Source organism: Somniosus microcephalus, chromosome 5 (assembly GCF_052327205.1).
Source record: "Somniosus microcephalus isolate GS21.2 chromosome 5, FLI_Smic_1.0, whole genome shotgun sequence".
In the NCBI taxonomy this organism is placed as follows: Eukaryota; Metazoa; Chordata; class Chondrichthyes; order Squaliformes; family Somniosidae; genus Somniosus; species Somniosus microcephalus.
Window position 1 is genome coordinate 234,255,932 of NC_140991.1, and position 24,693 is coordinate 234,280,624.

At 39.5% G+C, this 24,693-nt stretch overlaps 1 protein-coding gene across 1 annotated transcript; it reads right to left on the bottom strand.

Moving 5' to 3' along the window:
• Window positions 1-5,714: 5,714 nt before the first annotated feature.
• On the bottom strand, window positions 5,715-13,874 carry LOC147117606 (iroquois-class homeodomain protein irx-4-like). The gene is made up of 6 exons (XM_085988724.1): window positions 12,601-13,874; window positions 10,822-10,985; window positions 10,235-10,486; window positions 8,984-9,090; window positions 7,303-7,616; window positions 5,715-6,971 (listed from the first exon to the last, which is right to left on the bottom strand). The coding sequence occupies exons 2-6, from the start codon at window positions 10,864-10,866 to the stop codon at window positions 6,220-6,222; spliced, it is 1,470 nt and encodes a 489-aa protein (XP_085844850.1). The 5' UTR covers window positions 10,867-10,985; window positions 12,601-13,874; the 3' UTR covers window positions 5,715-6,219.
• Window positions 13,875-24,693: the final 10,819 nt, after the last annotated feature.

A 24,693-nucleotide genomic window follows, 5' to 3' on the forward strand; every position in this document is an offset into this window, starting at 1 on the left:
GCCAGGCTTTGTTAATTGAAAAGATAAAAATAAAGTGAAAAAATGTAAATTTCTCTTTGCACTGATTGCAATTATACTGCGGTGTTCTGAAGTTGACATGATGTGGAACATCTATGGAATGGGCCTAACACCGCCTCCCTAAATGCGATTTGGGTGACTTCACATCCAAAGTACATTACATAGTTTGCATCAATGCAAAGCTAAAACCACTTTGCATCAACATAAACTGTGTAGTATAACTAGTCTATGTTGACTAAAAGCTGAATCTACAGTAGCAAATCTCTCTTAGTTCACTTTTAAAGAGTGTAATCTATAAATTGCCATACAGTAACTCCATATTATGATAGCTTATAGGAAGAAAATCCTAGGTTTAAAACTATGTGCCACAGAAGAAGATATACCATTTAACCATTATTATACGCCCAGTGCTATGATCTAGGCTCAGAATATTGAACCCAACAGAGCAGGTTGAAAAGAGGTGATTCATATAAACTGGTTGCTCTCATTAGTTTGCTCCATGGCTAAAATCTTTATCTTTCTTTGAGTGTGTGAGTGACTAAGTGAGTTCCCAATTATATTGTATTTTGGACCTGGAATTGTTCCAAACTCCTCTATAATATGGTTCCCAGAGTACAGAATAATCACTTAAATTTACTTACCAACTGACAAAGATAAACAAAATAAGAAAAAAAGCATGATTTACCTTGGTTTGATCAGGAATGACTAGGATCTTGCCATGTATAAATGCCAAATCAATGATGATGCACATGATGTCATTGTGCGGTATGATGAATTCTGGTAGATCCATACATAAAAAATCCACTTTTATAGATTTGAACCTAATGCGCCATGCATAGTGGAAGACTCTTACTGATGCAAGTGCTGCAGTTAGCACCAAAATTTTATTTAAAAAGTTGCAGTGTAGTACAAGTCAGAGGGGGTGGTTTCAAGTTATACATCTGAAGTGGTATTAATAGATTATTATGGCTGAGTAGTGTAAATGAGCTATAAATCTGACAGTGGTAGCACTCTCGCATTTGAATCAGACCCCCTCTCCAGAGACTTGAATACATAATCCAGGCTGACACTTCAGTGCTGCACTGTTGGAGGTGCCATCTTTGAGACCCTGAGGCCCCATCCGTCCTTTCAGGTGGACATAAAAGATGCCATAGCACTATTTGAAGGTGAGCAGGGGAGTCCTCCCCAGTGTCCATCACAAAAATAGATTATCTGCTCATTTATATCATTGCTGTTTATGGGACCACCCTGTGTGGAAATTGGTTGCTGCGTTTCTCTAGTGTAAAGAATGACTACACTTCTAAATTCCTTCATTGGTTGTAAAGCACTGTGGGACATCCTAAGGTTATGAAAGGCGTTATTTAAATGCAAGTTCATCCTTCTATTTTTTCCTTCCTTTCTTTTTTTCTTTTTCTTTCTGTCTTTCTTTCTGTCTTTCAACATTTTAATGGTATTTTTCCAATTTAAAAAGGAAATTCAAGATTGGCAACAAGTGTTGGCAGATGGGAAGAGAATAGAACCTATGGTGAACCCTGGTGAAATTTGAAAAGTGCAATACAGATAATTTAGCAACAAGTCTGCTCTATGTCAATTCTGTGACAGACCAGATAGTCTTCGACCAGAAGTAGGCATGCCTAAAATACCCCAAGGCACTGTGGATGATTGACTAGCCAGTTTGGCTCACTAAGGAGACATGGAGAGATAGACCTGTCACGGAGACCTGAGATTCGTCCACTTGGATCTAGATAACCCTGCACACCAATATCCTAAAGGATAGAGTGATCCTAGAGGACAAGAGTGGGAAGCTTACCACTACTCTGTAGGTACATTCCAGCAGTTCCCCACAGCACATTTAGGGAGGTTCTAAGCCTTGGCTCCAAGCTCTCTGGGCTTAATTTGTGGCATGTGTCCCTAAAGGGAAAGAGTGTACTTCATATTGGGCACCTGTCTTGATTTCTCAGTAGCTAAATTTGGATGGTGCTAAGTATTTTTTGCATGCCACCCTGACAGAAAACATGAGTTATACTTTTATGTATCTATATCTCTTGTCAATGTGAAACCAACCACTGAACTAAGTGGCACTGAGTACATAGGTCCCCCTGCAAAATATTATGCATTAGTGAGCAGATTTTGGTCAGTTCTACATCTAATGCAATTTCCAAAACAAAGTATAACCATGGCATTACACTCATCACATTGTGTGGCTTTTGCTCTGTGACTTTGGGTTATTAACCGGCGATTAATGATGCAGACTAACAGAAGGGTGAAAGGCCACTTCAGATCACTGAAGTGCACTGCAAATTAAAACAAATGTTTAGAAGCAAGCAGCTTGTTTTTTTTTGACTGGCATTTAATGACACAGAAATATATTGGAAAAGTCCTTCCATAGAAAATAATGTGATTAAGTAAAACTTTCTCTTTGCTGATCCAGGTATGGCTTAAATGTAATAGCCTCCATATGCCATTGGTCTGAATGGCCCAAAAGTTATTCATATTATAACTGGACTTGCGTGGACTAGATTACACCAGTACTAAAATAAGAATAAACTAAGATTTGCTAAATATTTGCTTATGTCAAGAATTTGTTCAAAGACGATTTGCACACAAATGAATTTAGACACTCTTGGTGTTCAGTATATGTATACTGACACAGTATATGTGTGTGTGAGTATATATCTATATATATATGTGTATGCATACTTGGAGCTACGAGTTAAGGAACTGAATCATTTTTGTAATCCTGAATGTTGTAACCTTGCTTTTGGCTTTGCATGAAAGCTGTCTTAGAACTATTTTTTTTTTAAACACACAAATATAATCATTTTAAAACAGAAAATTCATGTGCGCAATTGACTCATTTTCATGGTGAGCTAGCCATCTTTTTCGTTTCATTGTTCTTGTGAAGGCTCCATGTTGACGTGGTGCAATACATAAATCTTCCAGCATGTTAGTATTGCCTGGACCAAATTACTTTTTTATATAAAATGTGTATTGTTATTTTATTTTAACTGTAACTATGTCTGTAACATAGATATTTGAAAAAAATTAAATGCGGGTGTCATAAATCATAAATATTCTCATGTGTCAATGATTTTTAAAGCTTAATTGGTTGATTTTCAAATATCGTTTAAGACTGCCTTTTACAAATGAGAAGGTGTTGTGTCAGAGTCTATTACCTCGACTGGACATCTTTCTCTAAGTTAAAAAATAGAACCATCAGCAAGGGTTTGAGAGGTCGATAAAGCTTTTAGATTTTGAGATGTTTTCAGGGAGCCCATTTCCTGCGGCTAAGAGTTGTTAATGGAGCTTAAGGAATTATCTTATGACTCTCTGTTTGAGAGCAGTTATTTCCTCGCTTATGTTCCCTTGTCGAGGCTGAATATGCTGCTGTCAAACTCGGTTAATGAAAAGTAACGCGTCGGTGATTACAGTTTTATTTGGGCTCTATGTAAAAAGCGCTGTTAATTTAGCATCCCCTCCTCTGTGTGTTTGAATTTGCCACGGCTGAATGATTTAGAGTACCCAGCGAAAACTGATTCTTCTCTTTTTTTCACCCTCAGCACAATCTACCTTTCCATTCCAATTTCAGCACAATTGCATCTCCCCACCTCCACCGTCTAATGGCTACATTACCCAGACTTTGTCAGTTGCATTATTTTTGAAAATTATTTATTTGTCTAAGGTTTCGGTTAAAGGCTCTGGCTGGCCCAGGCTACATTAAAATTCATCATACTCCTGCCTCTAGCTGTACACTTTCCCCTGGAGAATAGACTTTCGCTATTACTGTCAAGTACCCTTGACTCTTTTTTTGCCCTTTTATCTATTACAACTAATTCAAGTTCTTTTGCCCTTTTCAGCGAAGACGTGGCTCATCGTAAAGCCTAGCCTGCCTTGGAGATCATAGGGTGCAGAGCCTCGAGAAATTGAGGGGTTAGTGTCAAAATGAAAATTTCACTTCAAATTATCTTGGCTGTTGCACATTTTGGCGACCAGGGTTCTTGTCAGAGTCTTTGACAAGTGGGTCTAGCAAATAGCAACATTTGTGATCTCGACAATATCATCAGAGAGCAGAGAAGTTTAATACAGTGACAACAAATGTGACTGCATAAATCCTTACTGTAGTAGATCTGGCTCATGATATATGTAGAAGACTGTATTCGCCCACCATAACTATAGGATGATAAATTGGATTTTCTTCTTTAGTGCATAATTTGTGCCAAAGATGATATAATAGATCGTGTTTACAGACACGGTTAAACAGATTTGCAATATGTTTCACATGGTTCCTCTCTTGTATTTTAATGAACAACAATTAAAAATACAGTCGTCAAATTCAATTTATTTTCTTATTAAGGCTGATATGCATAATGTCCGGATTCTTTTTATACCAGATGTACCACGTATACAATCGGCAGAAGTAGAATTTAGGAGAGAAAGTAAAAGACCGTTTCTTATATCGTGATTTCAAAACAAGCCATTTAGCAGTTTGATACATTACAGTTCGCAGCCGTAATTAAAATTGCAAGCTGCTTATAAAATGTTTACAGACACTATATCCAATTTTACTGAGAATTGCAGAGGGGTTGTGAAGGTGATTTAAGGATTGCTACTAAGCATTCAGACCAACACGTGTCGTAGGCTGGTACACAGAGGCTGCAAATATTTTATTTTGTTAATTTCTTCCGGAAGTTAAAAAAAGTTATAGAAAATGGGGACTGAGCTTTTTTTAAATAAAAAAAACCCAACCTTATATTGTGTGAAGCATACTGGTAATAAGTACCGATTGCGCAACTATTCTCTAGGATCAAAGAACTGGAAATGGAGACAAAAATAAATGGAGTATTATTCGCAAACTTTGCCTTTTAACCATTAACTGAATAATTAAACACTGCAGCTTTTGTTTTTGCTCAGTAAACGCGAAGTAGCTCTTGAAAGTGTATTGAATTATGTGTGATAAATTTGTGCATTGTTTAATGCTTTGAAGACAATAAAATATATATATTTTTAACCAATTCAGACTTCTTCCATTCTGTTAGATATTAGGCATAAAGCTGCATTATCTGTGTTAAATTCCTTTCCCAATTAGACATAAATGTGTAGACACGCACAGCCCAGCAATAAGAATGAACAAGTACCCTGGCACCATAATCCTTAGCCCATGTTTCCGAACACAGAGGCTCAAGCCTTCACATTTCCCGCAGATAGAACTATGACGAAAAGTACTGTTGGTTTTTAATTTTACAGAAATACCGACTTGAATTTTTGATTTAATTCAAGTTTGCAGAGACGATGAAGATAAACTTCATAGTTTTAGGAATAAAAATAATTGAACTACTTGTTCAATCTAATAATGGTAACATTGCACCAATGAGTTCAAGTGTCTAACGAAACAGCATTTAGGAAAAAAAAGTAAGGGAACGTTAAGTAGTGTTGGCTGGGGAAGTAACTGATATTAATATTTCTGAAATACACTTGTTAATGTGTTGTAAGTGCATGGCACTCTGTTATATCCTATACCGGGTATAAGTTACAGGTTATTTTCACAGTATCTAAAACAGGCAAAGCGAATAATATGGTTTGTCGAAAGGTTCATCTAATGTGATATAACTTTAAAATGGGAAATTGAAGCAATATCGCTTGAACTCAACCGTAAATCATTCTATCAATCCATAATGTAACCAGACAACACTCGTTAGTTACCTCTAAAAGAGCACATTTATTTCAGTGCACATATGTTTAACATATATCCTCGTATCTTTTAAAGCCAAAGAATTGTGCAATGGTGTAAACTTTTAACAAGTGTTGCTTGTGATCCATTGGCAGAGCTCGATGGTAGCATAAATATTTTTTTCAAAACTGGATTTTCGGGGAATTATATTTGCATGCTTTCAAGCAGACTGCGAATTCCAACCTAAGATACCCACTTCTGTAAACTCTGGGATTGTAAATGTTACCGTTATGTCTACACTATAGTTTAGACGTGCTTTCCAACATGGACTTGAATAAATTACACAGCACTACTCAGTTAAAGAGCTCTTGAAATAACTTCAGTTGTTTTGTGAAAAGCTTAAAACAGTGATGAAATATATAAAGTCTATTAAAAGATGGGCTGGGTTTGTGAATAGAACGTCCCAAGTTAAAGTTTGCCTCTTCGTAGTGCATCACAAGGCTCCAGAAAAAGAGTCCATACCATTTGGTTTGTTATGAACAAAACATTTTGTTTCCTGTTTTAGGAAATGCTGGGAGGTCCTTATTAGTTTCTTGTTGGGGTAAGCCTGGGATCTGTCCTTTAATCATATTTGTAGGAGTTCCCAAAGAGCGCCCCATTGCCTCTGTATCTAAGATAGCACCTTTGGTGTTAGCCCAGGAAACGGCAGTGTTGGTTAGTGCCTGGTTCAAAGTGCTGTGTCTGAATAGAGGGTCGTGGAAAACCCCATCCACCCAATTCCTTAGCGTGGTCACTGGGGAATCTTGCCTGTCCACCACGCTGGTAGGCATAGAGGTCAAGGGAGGCGAAGAGGAGATGGCCTGCTGATGCCGTTTCAACATGCAAGATGGATACTCAGTTTGGCTCAAAGAAGTAGCCGTCTGAGCTAGGGACCAGATCCGAGGCTTGTTGTCGAGCATTTGCTGACTATGTTGTTGCTGCTGGAAGCAAAGCTTGGACTCACATCCTCTCTGTCCTCCTGCCATTAGGTCTTGCTCGGAGTTAGTCATCACTCGCTTGAGACAGTCCTTGACCTTTTCCGAATGGCGATCTCCCGCTGTTGGCAGGGATATCTTTAAAGAGACCTTCTCGCACTGGTCAGCCGGGCATTCTGAGACCCTGATCTGATTGCTGTCCATCTGCTGAAATGGGCCTTTCAATTCACACTCATCACTTTCTGTCTCGATCGCATCAAAGTCATCGAGGTCACTCAGCTGCAGCTCTTTGTCTTCTTTGCATGTGGTATCTGTCAAAAATACAGTTTTAGAAATGAGAAGATAATGCAACCCTAGCGTTTAGAAGTGTGTGCTAATTAATTGAAATCCGTTTATCATATACTTGCATTAAACAACAATAACAGACTAAAAGTTGTGACGCTTTATATTCCTTATTTTGTCAATTTTATAATTCTTAAATTAATGTGTACTTTCTTGAATGGTGTTTTTCCAGCGATTTTTTTTAGTATGCGAAGCACATCATTTATCTATAAAGTATTCAGTACAGCAGTTTAGTGTTAGATCTACCGTTATGCAAGGTTTAGCATTTTGTCTACCGAAGAGAGTACAGTGAAAGCGAACCATCATTATGCTTATCTTCCGGGCTTTTATCGTTTGGACTTTCATCTTCTTCATCATCGTAAGGTTTCTTGTCATCGGTACATTTATTCCTGGGCGACCAGGTCATTTTATTCTCCTTCTTGAGTCTCCTCCTGGCGTTGGCGAACCAGGTGGAGACCTGGGTCAGGGTCATCTTGGTGATGATGGCCAGCATGATCTTCTCTCCTTTGGTCGGGTAAGGGTTCTTCCTGTGCTCCTGCAGCCAAGCTTTCAGTGTACTGGTCGTTTCCCGGGTTGCATTTTTACGCCTGGCTCCTGGATCCACCGCACCATATCTAAGTTTGTTGAAAATAATTTAAAATTAAAAAGGAAAGGTATCATTATGTAGACCATATTGAATTATCCATTTCTAATTTGTAACAAGGATTCTGAATGCCATAGTGCGTTTGCATTAGAGTATGTTATTTTATAAGCTCAGTATTTGGTCGGTAATTCGTTGTTAAACACAAATGGACTAAAATGTAGTCAAGATACTAAAAACAATAAAACATATCAACTTAATATATTTCTGGGAAGTGCAGTCTCTCTGAAAACATAAGCATTTCGCTTAACTGTCCTTCCTGTGGTGCAGTATTATCGCTGCCATGGCATTCTCCATACATTTTTTTCTGTATTAAAAAATAAGATGTTTCACTTGCTATAATCAATGGGTGGAATATAAAACATATGTAACCCACCCTTGTGTGCCATGTGTAAGGATCATGTGCAGTGCACATTTACTTTCACTTCACTGGGCCAATTTATTTAGCTTTGATGCCTGACAGTGGCGTGCAGGCTTTTGAAATATAATATTGATCCCCGATGTGATAAAATATACGATTGAACGGGCGCCAGCTAAATTAAATGGAAGGATAAAATGCTAAGGCTACTGAGAAATTGCTCGATGAACGGGTGTTATAGAGTGAGTGCAAAATGGCAAAAGGGAGTTGGGGAGGAAATGTGGTTGTAGTGAGCCCATCACATTGATTTCTAAACCTGTCCAATGGCTCTTGTTCATTCTACCCACTACTACAACAGTATATTCGCCCAAATACAGTTCACTGTACAATCATATCCCTTCCCGCTAGGATAAAACAGTAAAATGCGTTTAAATAAGACTCTCAGCTCCACTTCAATATTTAATGCAACTCAGCCGGGAAAGGTCACACACAACCAATGGGCTTGAAGCGTTACAGTGACTTAAGTGGTTTTTGACAGTCTTGAAACTAATAACTATATAGAGACACACACTATTAAAATTTTCTATATATAAGGTACATGCATCGCTCTGCACAAAACGCGCGCGTGTGTGAGAGAGTTTCGAAAGTGACCATAACGTTTCATCAAATGAATAAATAATAGTCACGAGCAAGTCAAGTTCACCTAATTTCATGGTAATTGGATTTCGTATTTTGATGTACTTTCCATCTAACTGCACTGAAAAGTCAATGTCTTCTTGGCATCTCCAAGAAAACTGGATGTTGTTTTTTAATGTTGCAAAGTTATAAGAGTTTAAAAGTTATACACATTTACACAGAAGTACATCTCTCAGAAATAACTCATTGGTGTATGTTTTCAGCAATGATTTTTAAATTACGATTACTATGAAACATCAGTGCAAATATTTCGACTGGACTAGGAAGCTCAATGACTATTTGCGTACCTGTCATACTGATACTGTCCCAAGCTGGGATCATATGGGTAATAGGCAGCTGCCTGGGCGATTCCCGCATGCGCAGATCCTGCTGCATCCTTGGTGTCAAAAGGACTCTGAAAGAGACATGTTGGTACATCTTGACTTCATTAGCAGCACTTTTATTTAATTGAAATCTCTGTACTGATCGTTTTGATCAGCAAAACGCAGCGTCTGAAGAACACTTAGCATCAAAACTACAAACAATGGCAGACTACAACCAGATAAGTAACAATAACACTGTGATCACCTGGCATTTATGCATAGGTCAAGTAGTTTTTTTTTAAATGTTTTACGTCGAGGTGTTTATTTTGTTCAAGCCTAAGATCAACCTGAGAAAAGGCGTAAACGGTGGAAAAAAAACAAAAGACTGTTTCAGGTTCTGATACTTCACTTTTGTGGGATTTCAATTTCTGTAATGCTTTTATTTGCATGTTCTTAAATTGCTAAACGTTACATGGAAACTCCCCTATTTGGGAATTGATCCATAACGCCACGTCCAGTTATAAATGAGCTTTTTCTAGCATCTGTATACATAACATAATTGAACTATGTTTTTCAGTACGTAAATAGGCTTGTGGGACCGCAGATGCCATTTGCCAAAATACATAATTAAACAAAATGCACTGACCACAAATGCTTCCAAATTGCATATCCGTGTTTTAGTTCTATATTATATATGTTCACTGCTATGATTATTTCACAGACACATACATGTGACAGTGAAGTATAGGCCCTTCAGTTGAGAACTGCGAAATCTAAATGAACATTTACACATATGAACACTTATGAGCTTAAGGCAGGTTTCACATTAACATTCAGTGTTAGGGGACAATAATAACAATAATGATAATACTACTACTAATAATAAAACATTTTGAGCGCTTTGCTCGCGGAGAATATATTGCATAACAGTGATGGAATGTTGCCTAACAATGAATAGTGCAAGTTGACTCTCAGGAATTCTCAATTTTATTTTAAGATCAACTTATTTGAGTATGTCACAGTGCAGCATACGGTTATCGCGATTTAATATGACGCTCTTACTTGCAATTTACTAATGTTGATTTAAATACTTGTTCTAAATCAAAGGAAAGACAATTATCAACCTAAATCCATGGGCTGACCTGATATTAAAGCCTTCAATGTTGAAACGTGGGCTGTTTGTTTTGTCCAGCCCTAATTGACAATGATAATCATATAGATCAGAGGATTACTTACCAGTGAATAGAAAGCAGAGGGATCTGTCCCATAGGTGACATAGTTGCCATATCCCTGGCTGGTGGCATACGGACTCCCATACATTCCGAGGGCAGCCGCTGAGTTGAGCTCATGCCTGGCTGTGGCCAGCAGCCGGCTCTCATAAACGGGACAATAGACAGGGGCTTGAGCGGAGGCGGCAGCCCCTGAATCCGCCAGCGTCCTGCCGCTTGACTCACAGCACGTAGTCAGGGGATTGGTGGTCATCAGAAACTATATATAACAAAGACAAATAATAAAAAAATGTATAAATTGGGCTCGTTGCTGCTGAACATCTGCACTGGGACTCCTTCATATCCCTCCTATGCGAATGTTCTCCCTTTTCCCAATACAGAAAGCACGTCTCTGTAGAGCAACTTCGCTCCTTACAATTACGCATGCATTTATTATTATAGACAGTAAAGTTAAGACACGTCATATTTTTCCGTATTGAAGTGGGTTAAAGATCTGCCTGTGAGCGAACCAGTGCTGAAAAGCCGAAACGGTCGCTAGCAATCAATTAGCCCCTTGAATGCGATCAAAGCAGTTGAAGGATCGATATGACATACCTGAGGTGCAGATGTGTAGGGATATCCGAACTGTGGGTACGACATTGTCCAGGGCTCCCAACATTCAGAAAAGAGAGAGAGAGAGACGCCTGATCTCCACGCTATTGCAGCCTTGCTCTGTTTCACTGTACCAATTGATTGGCAAGCGCACAGGCTCCTAGATGCTTGATAGGGCGAAGCAGAACGGCACATTTAATTTATTTACATAAAACTTAAAACTTTTTTCTTCCCTGCACTATCCTACGCAAGTTTATGTATCTCGTTTTGCAAGCCGACTGAACGTTACAATTCGTTTCGAAAAGTGAATCGGTTTGCAGCGGGGGAAAAACACGAAGATAGAGAGATGGATACAGAGAAAGTGTTCTGCGAGTGAACTTAGTTAATATCAAGGTATGACGTCAGATTAAACCAGCTTTAAAAAGTCTCCAGTCTATCTTCAAGATATCTTCACGGTGGGAAAATGAACACAGATGCTTCAAATATAAATGCATCAGAACAGCCCTGAGTTAAGTATAGCCGGAATATGAATCCCAATAATTATATAAGGCAATTAAGCACAATATGGTATTTATACTGTTTTAGCCACGACCATTGTTACAGTCGTGTTACACTGTGTGGAAATGGCAACTCAGAGTGCGGTCCATATTACTGGGTTAATGGTTGTTCTCTGACCGCTAGGGAAGGAGCCGAATTTAATTAGAAATATATTAATGAACAGCTGCAACTTGTGCCCCACCCTATTGTAATGCAGTAGTAGAGGACAGGAAAGTCGGCAGTCAAAGCAACAGTGAGCTCCACAATGTTTCAATGCGCCTATACTCGGTACTGTACCAGCAAACCAGCAGTTAGTCAGTTAAACTAATACTCTGGCCGCAAAGGGAAGAGATCAATTCTTGATATATTAGGTAACATATATGTGTTTATATGTAAAGTATTAGGTTTCACACATGTATCAAACCATTATAGGTAGGAGCTGTCTTGTCCACTAACAGAACGAATCGCCCAGAAAGTACACGATTTATGGGAAACAATAAATAGCCGGGCATATTTATACATTTTTACAAAACACTGTCGTGTCAGTGATTTATGAAACATTGAACGTCCCCGTTTCCTTTATCTGAATTGAAGGTAGAAGTTTTCCCCTGTGTGTGTGTGAATGGTGTGTCACAGAGACTTGACAGTGTCACTGAATAAACACGGGAACTTCAGGACATTATTCACTAGATTCCTGTTTATGTATGTTGACACACACACTATGAGCAAACTAATGTTTTAGTCCTGGTTTCATACTGTGACTCGTTTTTCTCTCTCTTTAGCTTCGGATTTTATCTATCCGAACCTATCTATAGACATAGATAGATAGACAGAGACATGTCTGACTTCCTGCAACAGATAAACGTGATGAAGGTCTCCTCCACCTTAAATCATGTCTTGCTTTGGAGGTACTGTAGTAGATTTCTGTACAAACCCATGGTGTGTAGACTTGCTCGAATGTTCATGGGTTCAGACATGTGAATAGCCGCGGGGTCACACTCTAATTAATGATGATGTTCTACTATTCTCCCCAGCTGGAAGACTGCCTCCAAGAAACGAATCTGCCCGCTTTGACAGCTCGATAGTGGGTGATTGATGACTATCCAGAGACCACAGTCTACATAATATAATATCTTCTGCATAATTGCTTCAATTTACAGATGAAAGTACGTGTTCTCAAATTGAGTTAGTCTTTGTAAAACAGTATTCTGACATATTAACGTTTTTTTAAATAATGAAAATTACCTGCATTTAAAATATCCAGACAGATCCGTGACCGTAGCGTTGTACAATATGAAGAAACATGTAGTTGAACGGTTGAACCAATATAGATCGCTATCTTCCAATTAGATTTATAGGTGATCTGAGAGAAACTGAAAAGGTCATTCAAAAGTTTTAAAATAACGCTCTCCTTTTCGCAAATTAACTAGCAAATGGCAGTTTCTCAAGGTATCCACTTACAGACGTAGCAAGTCTGAGTAGGAAAAGTTAAAAAAAAATCAATCTGGGAGCAATAAATCCAGCCTGACTTTAGTACACTAGCACAGTATCAGATCTTCATCAGATTGCATTTCTATAGGTGCACATTGTTTTACCATTTGCACGCCCATCGCTGCAGTAGTTTATTTACAAGCAAATTTACCTTCTCCACTGAGTGCTGATGTCACTGCAGCTACCTACCTACCTACCTACCAGCGACTTAGTTCACTCGAGAATTGTAAATATAGGCAAGTGTTGGAATATATATACTCTTTAATTCTTTAATGAATTTCGCTATTTAAAGTCTAGTCCGGATCTTGTTGCCCAAAGTTCAGGTCTTTTAAATATAACAGTGGACTTGGAACAATATTATCAATGACTATCAGTATTACACAAATATCAGTAAGACAGTAATGTGACTTTATTACATTAATGAGACACCCGAACGCAAAATAAATAATAATTGAAATGCAAAATCAGATTATTTGTAAAACTGGTGACGGGAATGGTTTCCTTCCAACTTAAAAAGAAAGCCAATCTTTAAGGCTCTGAAATTGGCAGAGAGAGAGAGGCGAGACAGCATGAGACCGCAGCGAGAGCTCAGCGTTTGTACATATCTCTTGATGCCTCTCAAATGTGATGGTCCAGGAGAAGATTCCAAGATACTATCGGCTACTAAACTTCGCACAAACCTATTAAAAATCTATTATCAATGCACGAATGAGCACACGAGATCCTGGTAATGGAACACGTACGCGTTTCAGAGCGCAGGTCACCCGTGTCAAGTGGTTTCATATCAAACTGTTTTAGTGAGGTGGCGAGATTTAATGACACCTCCAAACACAAAAAGAGATAATAATTGAAATACAACACCAGAATGTTTGTAAACTGTTGACTGAAATCGGGTTGGAAGATATTTTATGAGCTCGAATCGGTGTATTATCAGCAACATCCATCAAATACTATTTTTAACTTCTTGTTGACTTTAAAGTCTCATGTTTTGAAATTGCCAAAATAAAATTAAAACAATACTGAAAATTGCCTCCCCATTCTTGTAACATTAGTAACATGAATGTACGGGAAACTGTACAAGACAGCGTGTTTTTTTAAAAGAGCACACGCAGATTAAATTTTTGATCGTTTTAGGTATAACTGATACACCTACAACTTAATTTCAAGCAAATTAATCGTATTAGAAAGTTAAATTAAAAACAATAATTCTGTAAAAGTTTAGGTGCAACTCGATGGGAGTCCTAACACAGTGCCGTCCAAGACTCCTTTAAGAGGAGATCCTTTCTGTACACTTTCTGGATCTCCTTGCTTTGTGGTGTTCTTGGGGAGTTCTATGAAATATTTAGGCACTTCAGCATATGCTTTTACGCTAAAACAGCACCAAGGGCTCCCTGAAACCGAGTCAGGGTTGTTCATGTTAAAGATTTAAAGCAAACGTGACACTTGCTGACAAATAAAGTGAGCTGTACATGTTGTCCATTTAGGGCTGTGACACGGAGCTGAACACCAAAGCGAACCGTCAGCGTCCATTCCCTCACTCTCACTCTTCACTCCAGGATACCACATTCATCCTTCTGTACCTAACACCACCTCTCCTATTGCGCAAATCCATTCCAAAAGGGCAGGAAAAGGGAGCTTAAAGATAAAACATGTTAAAAGTAGACAACACTGGGCAAAGAAAAAGTGCCATTAGAGTAAACTTGCCACTTAAAATCAACCGCTGCAAGTTATCTGGATATTTAGACGGTGAGAAGTCTTTTTGAGACACGAACTTGCACCATTTAAGCGCAGACTTTGCCAGACCAGATTTTTTTCTCTCCAAAAAAACGGTTGGATGATGTAGTTAATGCACATTGTGGCGGGACAGCACAATAAATAACTATCGCTGAACATCATGTGGTGTAATCTCAGTTTTAATCCATGTCCCGCCAAGATGCGCCTCATTCACTCCAGATATGACTGTAGTGGACGCCTCTCACTGTACAGCTGATTTACCATCTGAACTCAAAACTTAAGCTCTTGTTACTCGTAACGCGATCCTTGTTTAAATAGATGATCTTCCTGAAACACAGAGATGGGGTTGATGGACACTGATTGTAACACAGAGTTTACCTGCTGCAATGGGACTGAGAGAAGGATATCCTACCTTGACAAAGAACAGCCCAGGTCAATTATTCAGTATTACTACATAGGAAAAACACTGAGAAATAAATGAAAAAATAAATAATACCACCACTCCGGAACTTGCATTGATTTTATTGCACTAAATCTCAAGTTCTAATTAATAGCGGCTCTAACCATTTTAAGCATTCTTTCCCAGTATTGTATTTGCACCATAGAGCGTCCTTGTTTTTTCCCTGAAATATGTACACTATTTTGTGACTGATCAATAAATATATTTTCCACGGCGAGTTCAAAAGTTTAAAAAGAATTTAATGGCAAACAATCCGTATTTACACAAGCAACAGTGAACATTTACACATGGCCACGAGATAAATGGATGCCTGTTTTTTTTGGTTACCTGGTCTGGGTTTAGCGATCGCACATTTCCATTGGCATTCCGGTACCATCAGGAGGCAAAGTTGAAATGTCGCTGCGGCCCATGCGAGAGGTCTGCAGATCTTATCGGTGATGTTTGCGGAGAGAGAAAGCTGATGCAGGCATTTCTCACTCTCTCTCTCTTTCCCAGTTGGGGGAATGTTTTCAGCCCCTGAGCTCCACAAACACTTCAGTTAAACAGTGACGTACTGGAGCGGCACAGCTCCTTGCCTCACTCTCCTTAAAGACACAGTATTCCCTTTGGAGGAGCTGCCGTGATCCGAATAAGGGGCACACTACCCCTTTTAACAAAGTTCATCCATCTCAAACATTTCCACATACTGGATTAAAAAAAATGTTCCCGATATGACCTGTTCATCAAATGAGATGTAGAATCATGAGGGAGGTTCTCTTTTTCTTGATGCAAGCATCAAAACTAGGTGAAAACTTCTGTCCTCCTTTTCAGACTCCCGTGCGCTCGAACACCAAGTGCATCTCGCACTTGTTAAACAGGAATGCGGCTATGGCTCCTTTCTTGATATTCATGACAGAAACTACGACATTAAGGCAAGGCAGATCAATACAATATAGTCAAGCTATTAATCCATGATTCAAACAGCGCTGAGGTTTACCTTCGCACCGATCCTGTCAATATTGTTTCTCATAATTGTCAGGACCGTCAACAGTCTGATCATTAAAACGAGTTTATGGTGTATGCATCTAAAAAAAACTCTTAAAAAAATGTCAACCCGAAGATAACTTTGCACTGAACTTTTGAATTATTTTTAGATAATTATCATTAATCAGTAAAATGATTGGACTCTCTTTGGCCGACGACTTTGTTTATTCTGATGGTTTTCCTTTATTATCAGTTCTTGCTAAACTTATTTCTCAAGATAATTAATAAGATGCTACTGTTAGATATACACGCCCACCTCTTGTGAATATGATGGGCAATACTTTTTAAAAATATAAATAAATCTATATGACTTATATTTAATGGTCACAATAATATTACACATGGTTGGTTTGCAATCACTGTTTTTGCTACCAGATTGTGACAGGTTGCATATGCTCACTGTAAGCAGCATAATGCAGCGAGTAGCAGTGTGGATATATGCAAAGGAGTCATATTGTGGCTGTGCTGCCACTCAGCAATGGTCAATGTCAATTCTTTTATTCCCATTTAAATTACGATTAGACTGCGTGAATCGCCCCCTCGTCCTGTTACACTCATTGTCGCTGGCACACTCTGCAACTAATGGCAGAAAAGTCATGTTCATGGAGCTCAGGGTCAATTTCTTTGCTGTAGTGGGACTCATTCATTTCTATTAAATATATTTCTCCACAATGCTTAAATACCCTGGAACCGAAATGCATTTAGCTCAGTTTAATACAGACTTGGGAAATCTTAAGTGATTTAAAAGAAAACTGCTCCCTACTCAATCTAATACATTTTTGACTCATGTCATCTGGAATAAATCTTCATGAAATGAGATTTCATTATTTTAAAATCAGAATACATAAATTACATCTTCGGACGTACAAATTGACACCTTTCTCTTTCGCACTTAACTTTGTTGAATATCTAGAAGAATATAGTTCTGCAAATATTTAACCAAAAATAGACCTTTAATAGCAGAATAACTCCTGTTGTTTTTACACCTTGCCCAGTATACAGTCACATATACGTTAATGTGTGTATATGTGTGTTTGTTTTAAATATCCTGTAGCTTAAGTCTCCATAGCCAGAAAAGTTTGAGTTTACTCAGAGCAGATTATACTGTATGGATATAAAATTCGGGTCACTCCAACTTCATGGCGAACGATTTCTGGGAACAGCTACGACTACAAAAAAACCCAAATCTCTCAAGTCTCTTTAGCAACTGTTCCGGATTATATGAATTGACTAGTATTATATGGGAAGTAATTTGGGAAAACAAGTTAGTAGTTTAGTTGATGGGTACAAATTTCGGATTACAAGATTAAACGGGCAAAGCAAAAAAAGTGTACTTTTAAAGGAAGCGTGTGCCGCCTAAGATATATGCACCAATCGCACATACAACAGAAGAACGCACGATTTATACAATGCTGAGATTTTGTCCAAAAAGTTACTCTAGTCTACAGCTGTTCAAATTGCATTGAATAGTTATAGTTAATGCAGAGAAACAAGTTCCCAAACTCACAATAACAATAGGGTATATACTGTAAAATATTCTGGCAGCGTCCCTTATATTAGGCCTGTCCAGGGTAAGTTACTCTGTGCACTAAAATAGCAACCTGTTCAAATAAATAAGAAGATATTTATTGGCTGCTGCTAAGAAAAAAATATACTGTACTACTCTAAATAGTAAATTGTATACTACACTGTACTGCCAGCACATGCACAACTTTCAAATATTTATTGTAATAAATCTTGCAAAAAAAGAAAGCTTTTGACAAAAGCTGTCAGTTCTCTGGAAAATTCTCACTAATTAAACAAATTATTAGATAATAATGATCATAAAAAACCCCAGAAACATCCTGGTTATACACGTGCAGTTTGGGACTGGCGAATCTTCCAGTGTTTAATTTGACATGTGTTTTACAGAGCATCAAAACCCCAGAGTGACACAAAACAACTCCGCACAATGTCACATATGGTCACTTGCAGACACACATGGTAATTGTCAAGGCGTATACAGTCACTTTCAATGCACATACATGAGAAGGGGTTGTGTTTCTCATTGCTAACATCCACACTGTGCTGAATGGTTGTGCAGGGAGTTGGGCTTGTATGTCAGGCTCCATATCAATTCAAATGATTGGGCCTAGTTTGACATGTTTCAATGTTTTTTTACCCTGATAGAGTGATCCCAAATGTAATTACAATCATAGCAAATGAACCAACTGTCACATGCATGCTGTGCAGCCAGCTCCTGGGTTCACTAACTCTGCAACATTTGCATGATGGTTAGTTTAATTACAAGCACATGCCCCATAAATTCTACGCAGGAGTTTATACTACGGATGTGGGTAGTGGAGCGTTGGTATAACATCCGTGGAGTAACATCTCAATCAGGATGTTCCCACCACGATACTCCTATGGGTACAGCACATGACAATCAGCCACACAGTGCACCCACTGCTTTACAGACTACTTTTACCCTATAGTCAGTTGACACTGTAGCCTTCAATACCCCTAGGCCAGTCCTCACAAACTAACCCCCCTTCATATCCCCCAGTCAGTTGACACCATAGGGCCTATTCATGCTCCCTCAGTGTCAAGCCTCACAAACCACTTTCCTTCCACACTGTCCAGTCAGTTGATGCTGTCCTCCCTTAGGGCCAGTCCTCACAAACTGATTTCCCTATCACCAGTGGCCCTGGGATTAATCATCATAAATCAAATGGCTGTTGGAGAGAAAAACACACTTCAAACAGTAAGCACGTACAGTGGCCGTTCAATCATGTCCGCAGTAGTGTGCAGCACCCCAAGATTAACTGCACTTGGAAACATGACTGAGGCTTCACAGTAAAATGCCCACCATCCTCAAAGCAAACAAAATACAAAGCGAAATGTTAATATTTTATTTTTTGCAAAATAAAACTGTGATAAAAATAAAGCAGATATTAAGTTCCAGTGGTATTTAATTTTTCTACAGGCTTTGATTCAGAACAATAACCAAATTACAACTAATTGATCACTTGTTATGCAGTTTTAGTCACTTATGACATAAAATGTCAAAGATCACTGGAGCCCTTTTTGTATCATCTTTTGTTACAGCTCCCATTCACTGTTGTCCCATTAACAGTAACAGTAACAGTAAATAAGACAATAAGGAAAACTGTTCAGGTATGTCTTATGTACAAAAAAATGGGATAAATCTAGCCTGGCATCAGTAAAGCGATGGATGGAGTCATCAATACTGCCATCACAACGGTAGCTACTCACCAAAAATCTGCTCACTGATGCTCAGCTTGGGTTGCTCAAGAACCACTTGGCTTTAGACCCCATCATAGCTATGACTCAGACATTGCTGCAAGAGCTAAATGGCAGAGGACAGGGGGTGGTGGCAGCCTTTGACATCAGGGCAGCATTTGACCAAATACAGCATCAAGAAGCCCAAGCAGAATTGAGTTCAATGGGGGTCCAGGGGATAACCCTTCACTACTGATCAGGGGTTTAACTGGATCAGCCATATCAACACCAGCAGGGCAGAGGCAGGGTACACTGTGACAAGTGGATCACCTCTTGACTCCTCAATACTTCTTCACCATGTACAGAGCTCAAGTCAGTAGTGTGATGGGATACTCACCATGTGCCTGCAAACACAACACTCCAGAAGTTCAACACCATCCAGGACAAAGTAATTTGTTCAATTGTCATTCCTGCCACTGGACTTAATATCCACCCCCTCCATTATCAGCATAATGTGGCTTCAGTATGTACGATCTACAGGATTTAAAAAAATTCATTCACAGAATGTGGGCGTCGCTGGAAAGGCCAGCATTTATTGCCCATCCTAGTTGCCCTTGAGAAGGTGGTGGTGAGCTGCAGTCTTGAATCGCTGTAGTCCGTGTGGTGAAGGTACACCTAAAGTGCTGTTAGGGAGGGAGTTCCAGGACCTTGACCCAGCAACGATGAAGGAACGGTGATATATTTCCAAGTCAGGATGGTGTGTGACTTGGAGGGGAACTTGCAAGAGGTGATGTTCCCATGCGCCTGCTGCCCTTGTCCTTCTAAGTGGTAGAGGTCGTGGGTTTGGGAGGTGCTGCCGAAGAAGCCTTGGCAAGTTGCTGCAGTACAGCTGGTACATACTGCAGCTACTCACCAAAAATCTGCTCACTGATGCTCAGCTTGGGTTGCTCAAGAACCACTTTGCTTTAGACCCTATAGCTATGATTCAGACATTGCTGCAAGAGCTAAATGGCAGAGGACAGGGGGGTGGTGGCAGCCTTTGACATCAGGGCAGCATTTGACCAAATACAGCATCAAGAAGCCCAAGCAGAATTGAGCTCAATGGGGGTCCAGGGGATAAACCTTCACTACTGACCAGGGGTTTAACTGGATCAGTCATATCAACACCAGCCGTGGTGCGCCGGTGGTGGAGGGAGTGAATGTTTAAGGTGGTGGATGGGGTGCCAATCAAGCGGGCTGCTTTGTCCTGGATGGTGTCGTGCTTCTTGAGTGTTATTGGAGCTGCACTCATCCAAGCAAGTGGAGAGTTTTCCATCACACTCCTGACTTGTGCTTTGTAGATGGTGGAAAGGCTTTGGGGAGTCAGGAGGTGAGACACTCGCTGCAGAACACCCAGCCCCTGACCTGCTCTTGTAGCTGCAGTATTTATGTGGATGGTCCAGTTAAGTTTCTGGTTAATGGTGACACCCAGGATGTTGATGGTCGGTGATTCAGCGATGGTAATGCTGTTGAATATCAAAAGGATGTGGTTAGACTCTCTCTTGTTGGAGATGGTCATTGCCTGGCACTTCTGTGGCATGAATGTTACTTGCCACATATCAGCCAAAGCCTGAATGTCGTCCAGGTCTTGCTGCATGCGGGCATGGACTGCTTCATTATCTGAGGAGTTGGGAATGGAACTGAACACTGTGCAATCATCAGCAAACATCTCCACTTCTAACCCTATGATAGAGGGAAGGTCATTGATGAAGCAGCTGAAGATGGTTAGGCCTAGGATACTACCATGAGGAACTCCTGCAGCAATGTCCTGGGGCTGAGATGATTGGCCTCCAACAATCACAACCATCTTCCTTTGAGCTAGGTATGACTCCAGCCAGTAGAGAGTTTTCCCCCTGATTCCCATTAACTTCAGTTTTACTAGGACTGCTTGATGCCACGCTCGGTCAAATGCTGCCATGATGTCAAGGGCAGTCACTCTCACCTCATCAAGCAACTCACCAAGCTTGCTTCAATAGCACCTTCCAGTTCATGACTTTTACCACCAAGAAGGACAAAAGCAGAAATTTCATGGGAACAGCATTACCTCCAAATTTCTCTCCAAGTCACACATCATCCTGACTTGGATGTATATTGTTTCTTCATCATTGCTACATTAAAATTCTGAAATTCACCTTCTGAATGTCATTGTGGGGCACCATCTGTACAAAGACTACAGCAGCTCATGAAGGCCCAGCATCACTTTATCAGGGCAGCCAAGGACAGGCAATAAATGCAGCCTTACAGCATTACCCACATCCCAAGAAGAAATTAAAAAAAACATTTAGGGTTTCTGGGTCTGATTTGGAATCAGATTTTCTCATAATGTCCAATTGGTTTATACAGGTATATACAAAAGTTTCATAGAAGAGTGGTAGTGCCAGAGGACTGGTGGCAGCTAATTATGTTCTTATAAAGAAAACATGAGATAGAACAAAACCTGGGAATGATAGACCAGTTAGCTTAACGTCAATGATAGTAAAGATACTGGAATCTATACTAAAATAGGTGATAGAAGAGCAGCTAGAGACAGAAAATATAATAAAAAATAGTCAGCATGGATTCTGGAAAGGCTAAGTCATGCTTAACTAACCTGATAACCTGTGTACAGTTTTGGTCTCCTTAACTAAGGAAGGATATACCTGCCATAGATGGAGTGCAATGAAGGTTCACCAGACTGGCTCCTGGGATGGGGGGATTGTCCTATGAGGAGAGATTGAGTAGACTAGGCCTATATTCTCTAGAGTTTAGAAGAATGAGAGGTGATCTCATTGAAACATATAAAATTCTTACAGGGCTTGACAGGGTAGATGCAGGGAGGATGTTTCCCCTGGCGGGGGAGTCCAGAACCAAAGGTCACAGTCTCAGAATAAGGGGTTGATGAGGAGAAATTTCTTCACTCAGAGGGTGGTGGATCTTTGGAATTCTCTACCCCAGAGGGCTGTGGAGGCTCAGTCATTGAGTATATTCAAGACAGAGAATGATAGATTTTTGAATATTAAGGGAATCAAGGGATATGGGGGAAGTGGACATGAGGTAGAACTTACTGAATGGCGGAGCAGGCTTGAAGGGCCAAATGGCCCACTACTGCTCCTATTTCTTATGTTCTTATAGAATTCTTTGAACAGGTAACGAAAGAGTAGACATAGGTAATGCAGTAGCGTAATGCAGTAGATGTCATATACATGGATTTCTAAAAGGCCTTTGATAAGGTACCACATGGTAGGCTGACGACAAAGGGTAGGGCATGTGGAGTCAGGGGACAAATAGCTCAATGGATAGCAAATTAGCTAAAAAATAGAAAGCAGAGAGTAAAGGGTAGTTATTCAGATTGGAGGAAGGTAGAAAGCAGTGTTCCACAAGGATCATTGCTGGGACCACTGTTATTCATAATTTACATTAAAGATTTGGACTTAGGAACAAGTAACTCACTATCAAAATTTGCAGATGATACCAAACTGGGGGGTATAGCTAACTCTAAGGAAGAATGCAACATAATACAAGAAGACATTAGTAAATTTGCAGGCTGGGCTGTTAAGTGGCAGATGAATTTTAACATATATAAATGTGAGGTGATACACTTTGGTAGGAAAAATAGAAACGTCACCTACACCTTACAAAATAAGAAAGTGAATGGGGTAGAAGAGCAAAGGAATCTAGGAATACAGGTGAACAAATCATTAAAAGCAGCATCGCAGGTCAGCAAAACAATTAAAAATGCTAACAAAGCACTGGGATTTATTTCTAGGGGTATAGAATTCAAAAGTAGTGAAGTTATGTTAAACTTGTGTAGAACCCTGGTCAGGCGACACTTAGAGAACTGTGCAGTGTCCTGGTCTCCATATAGAGAACATAGAGGCACTGGAGAAAGTGCAAAAATGATTTACAAAGATGGTAGCAGAACTGAGAGATTAGAGATTACAGTTATCAGGAAAGATTGAACAGGTTGGGGCTTTTTACTTTAGAAAAAGGAAGATTTAGAGGTGACCTGAAATAAGTTTTTAAGATGATGAATGGGTTGGACAGGGTAGATGTGGAGAGAATGTTTTCACTTGTAGGAGAATCCAAAATTCAGGGCCATAAATACAAGATAGTTACTAATAAATTCAATAGGGAAATAAGGAGGAGTTTCTTTACTCAAAGAATGGTTAGAATATGGAACTTACTACCACAGGAAATGATTGAGGTAAATAGCTTAGATGTTTTCAAAAGGAAACCAGATGAGTGTAATGATATCAGCAAATAGTGATGATATTTGTCTGTGTTTGATTACTTATGCCTTACAGCATATTTGTCTGTGTTTTTGATTGCTTGTGCCTGAGCAGCAGAGGTCATGTGACACAGACAAACAGGCTGACAAACTTTTACTTTCAGTTTGATTCTAGATGCATCACAGCATAGTGTGTTCTGTAAAGGCTGTTAAAAAGAGTTGAATAGACTTTAGATTAAAACAACTTTCTCTTTCATAAATGAGTCATTATTGAACCCACAAAGAAATCAATACATGATGTCAGAAGTGGCTGAAAGAGAAAACATCTGAAGTTAGCAACTCGATGGGACAGTGAAAGGAGTTGTGGCAAGTAAGCGAAATCAGCTCTCCACAGATTAGCAAGCCAGAAGAGAACATCGTTGCTTACCATTAGAGAATAGCTAACGAAGTGAAAAATGGAAGGTTTACTCCCACCGGCGATGCTTCAATTGACAGGTAATGTGGCTCAAAATTGGAGGAGATTCAAACAACGTGTAGGGTTGTATTTATCAGCAATCGGAGCTGACGATAAAAGTAATAAACAGAAATCGTCACTGTTCTTACATGTCGTGGGTGATGCAGCGCTAGAGGTATATAATAATTTCATATTTGCTGCTGATGGAGACAAAATGAAGCTAGATAAAATAATGGAACAGTTTGAGGCCTACTGCATACCTAAATGCAACGTGACCTTTGAGAGGCACAAATTTTTCACATGTGTACAGAAAATCGGCGAGACTATTGATCAGTATGTGACTGAACTGAGAAACCAAAGCAAATCGTGTGAATTTGGGGGAGTCACAGACTCGCTGATAAAAGACAGACTGGTGTGTGGTATTCCAGATAATGGTCTAAGGGAAAGACTGCTAAGAGAGCAAGATCTAGACCTGGGAAAAGCCATAGCACTGTGTAGGGCTACAGAGACTGTGAAGTTGCAGGCAAAGGAGCTGTTCAGTGACAGTAGCTGCAACGTGGATGCAGTGAGAAAGAACGGATACAAACCGTTTAACAAAGAGAGCGCCAATGTGAAAAAAGAGACGTGGCCAGCAAACGAAAATGAAAGGGACAATCGATGCGGTACACAGCATCCACCAAGAAAGTGTCCAGTATATGGTAAAACATG

What these genes read in the sequence shown, in the direction of transcription:
- LOC147117606 (XM_085988724.1), bottom strand. Translation starts at nt 10,866, where the DNA reads ATGTCGTACCCACAGTTCGGATATCCCTACACATCTGCACCTCAG. An exon ending in CCTCTGCTTTCTATTCACTG is followed by an intron (nt 9,091 to 10,234) that starts GTAAGTAATCCT and finishes TGTCTCTTTCAG; the next exon opens with AGTCCTTTTGACACCAAGGA. An exon ending in GGAAGATAAGCATAATGATG is followed by an intron (nt 6,972 to 7,302) that starts GTTCGCTTTCAC and finishes TATTTTTGACAG; the next exon opens with ATACCACATGCAAAGAAGAC.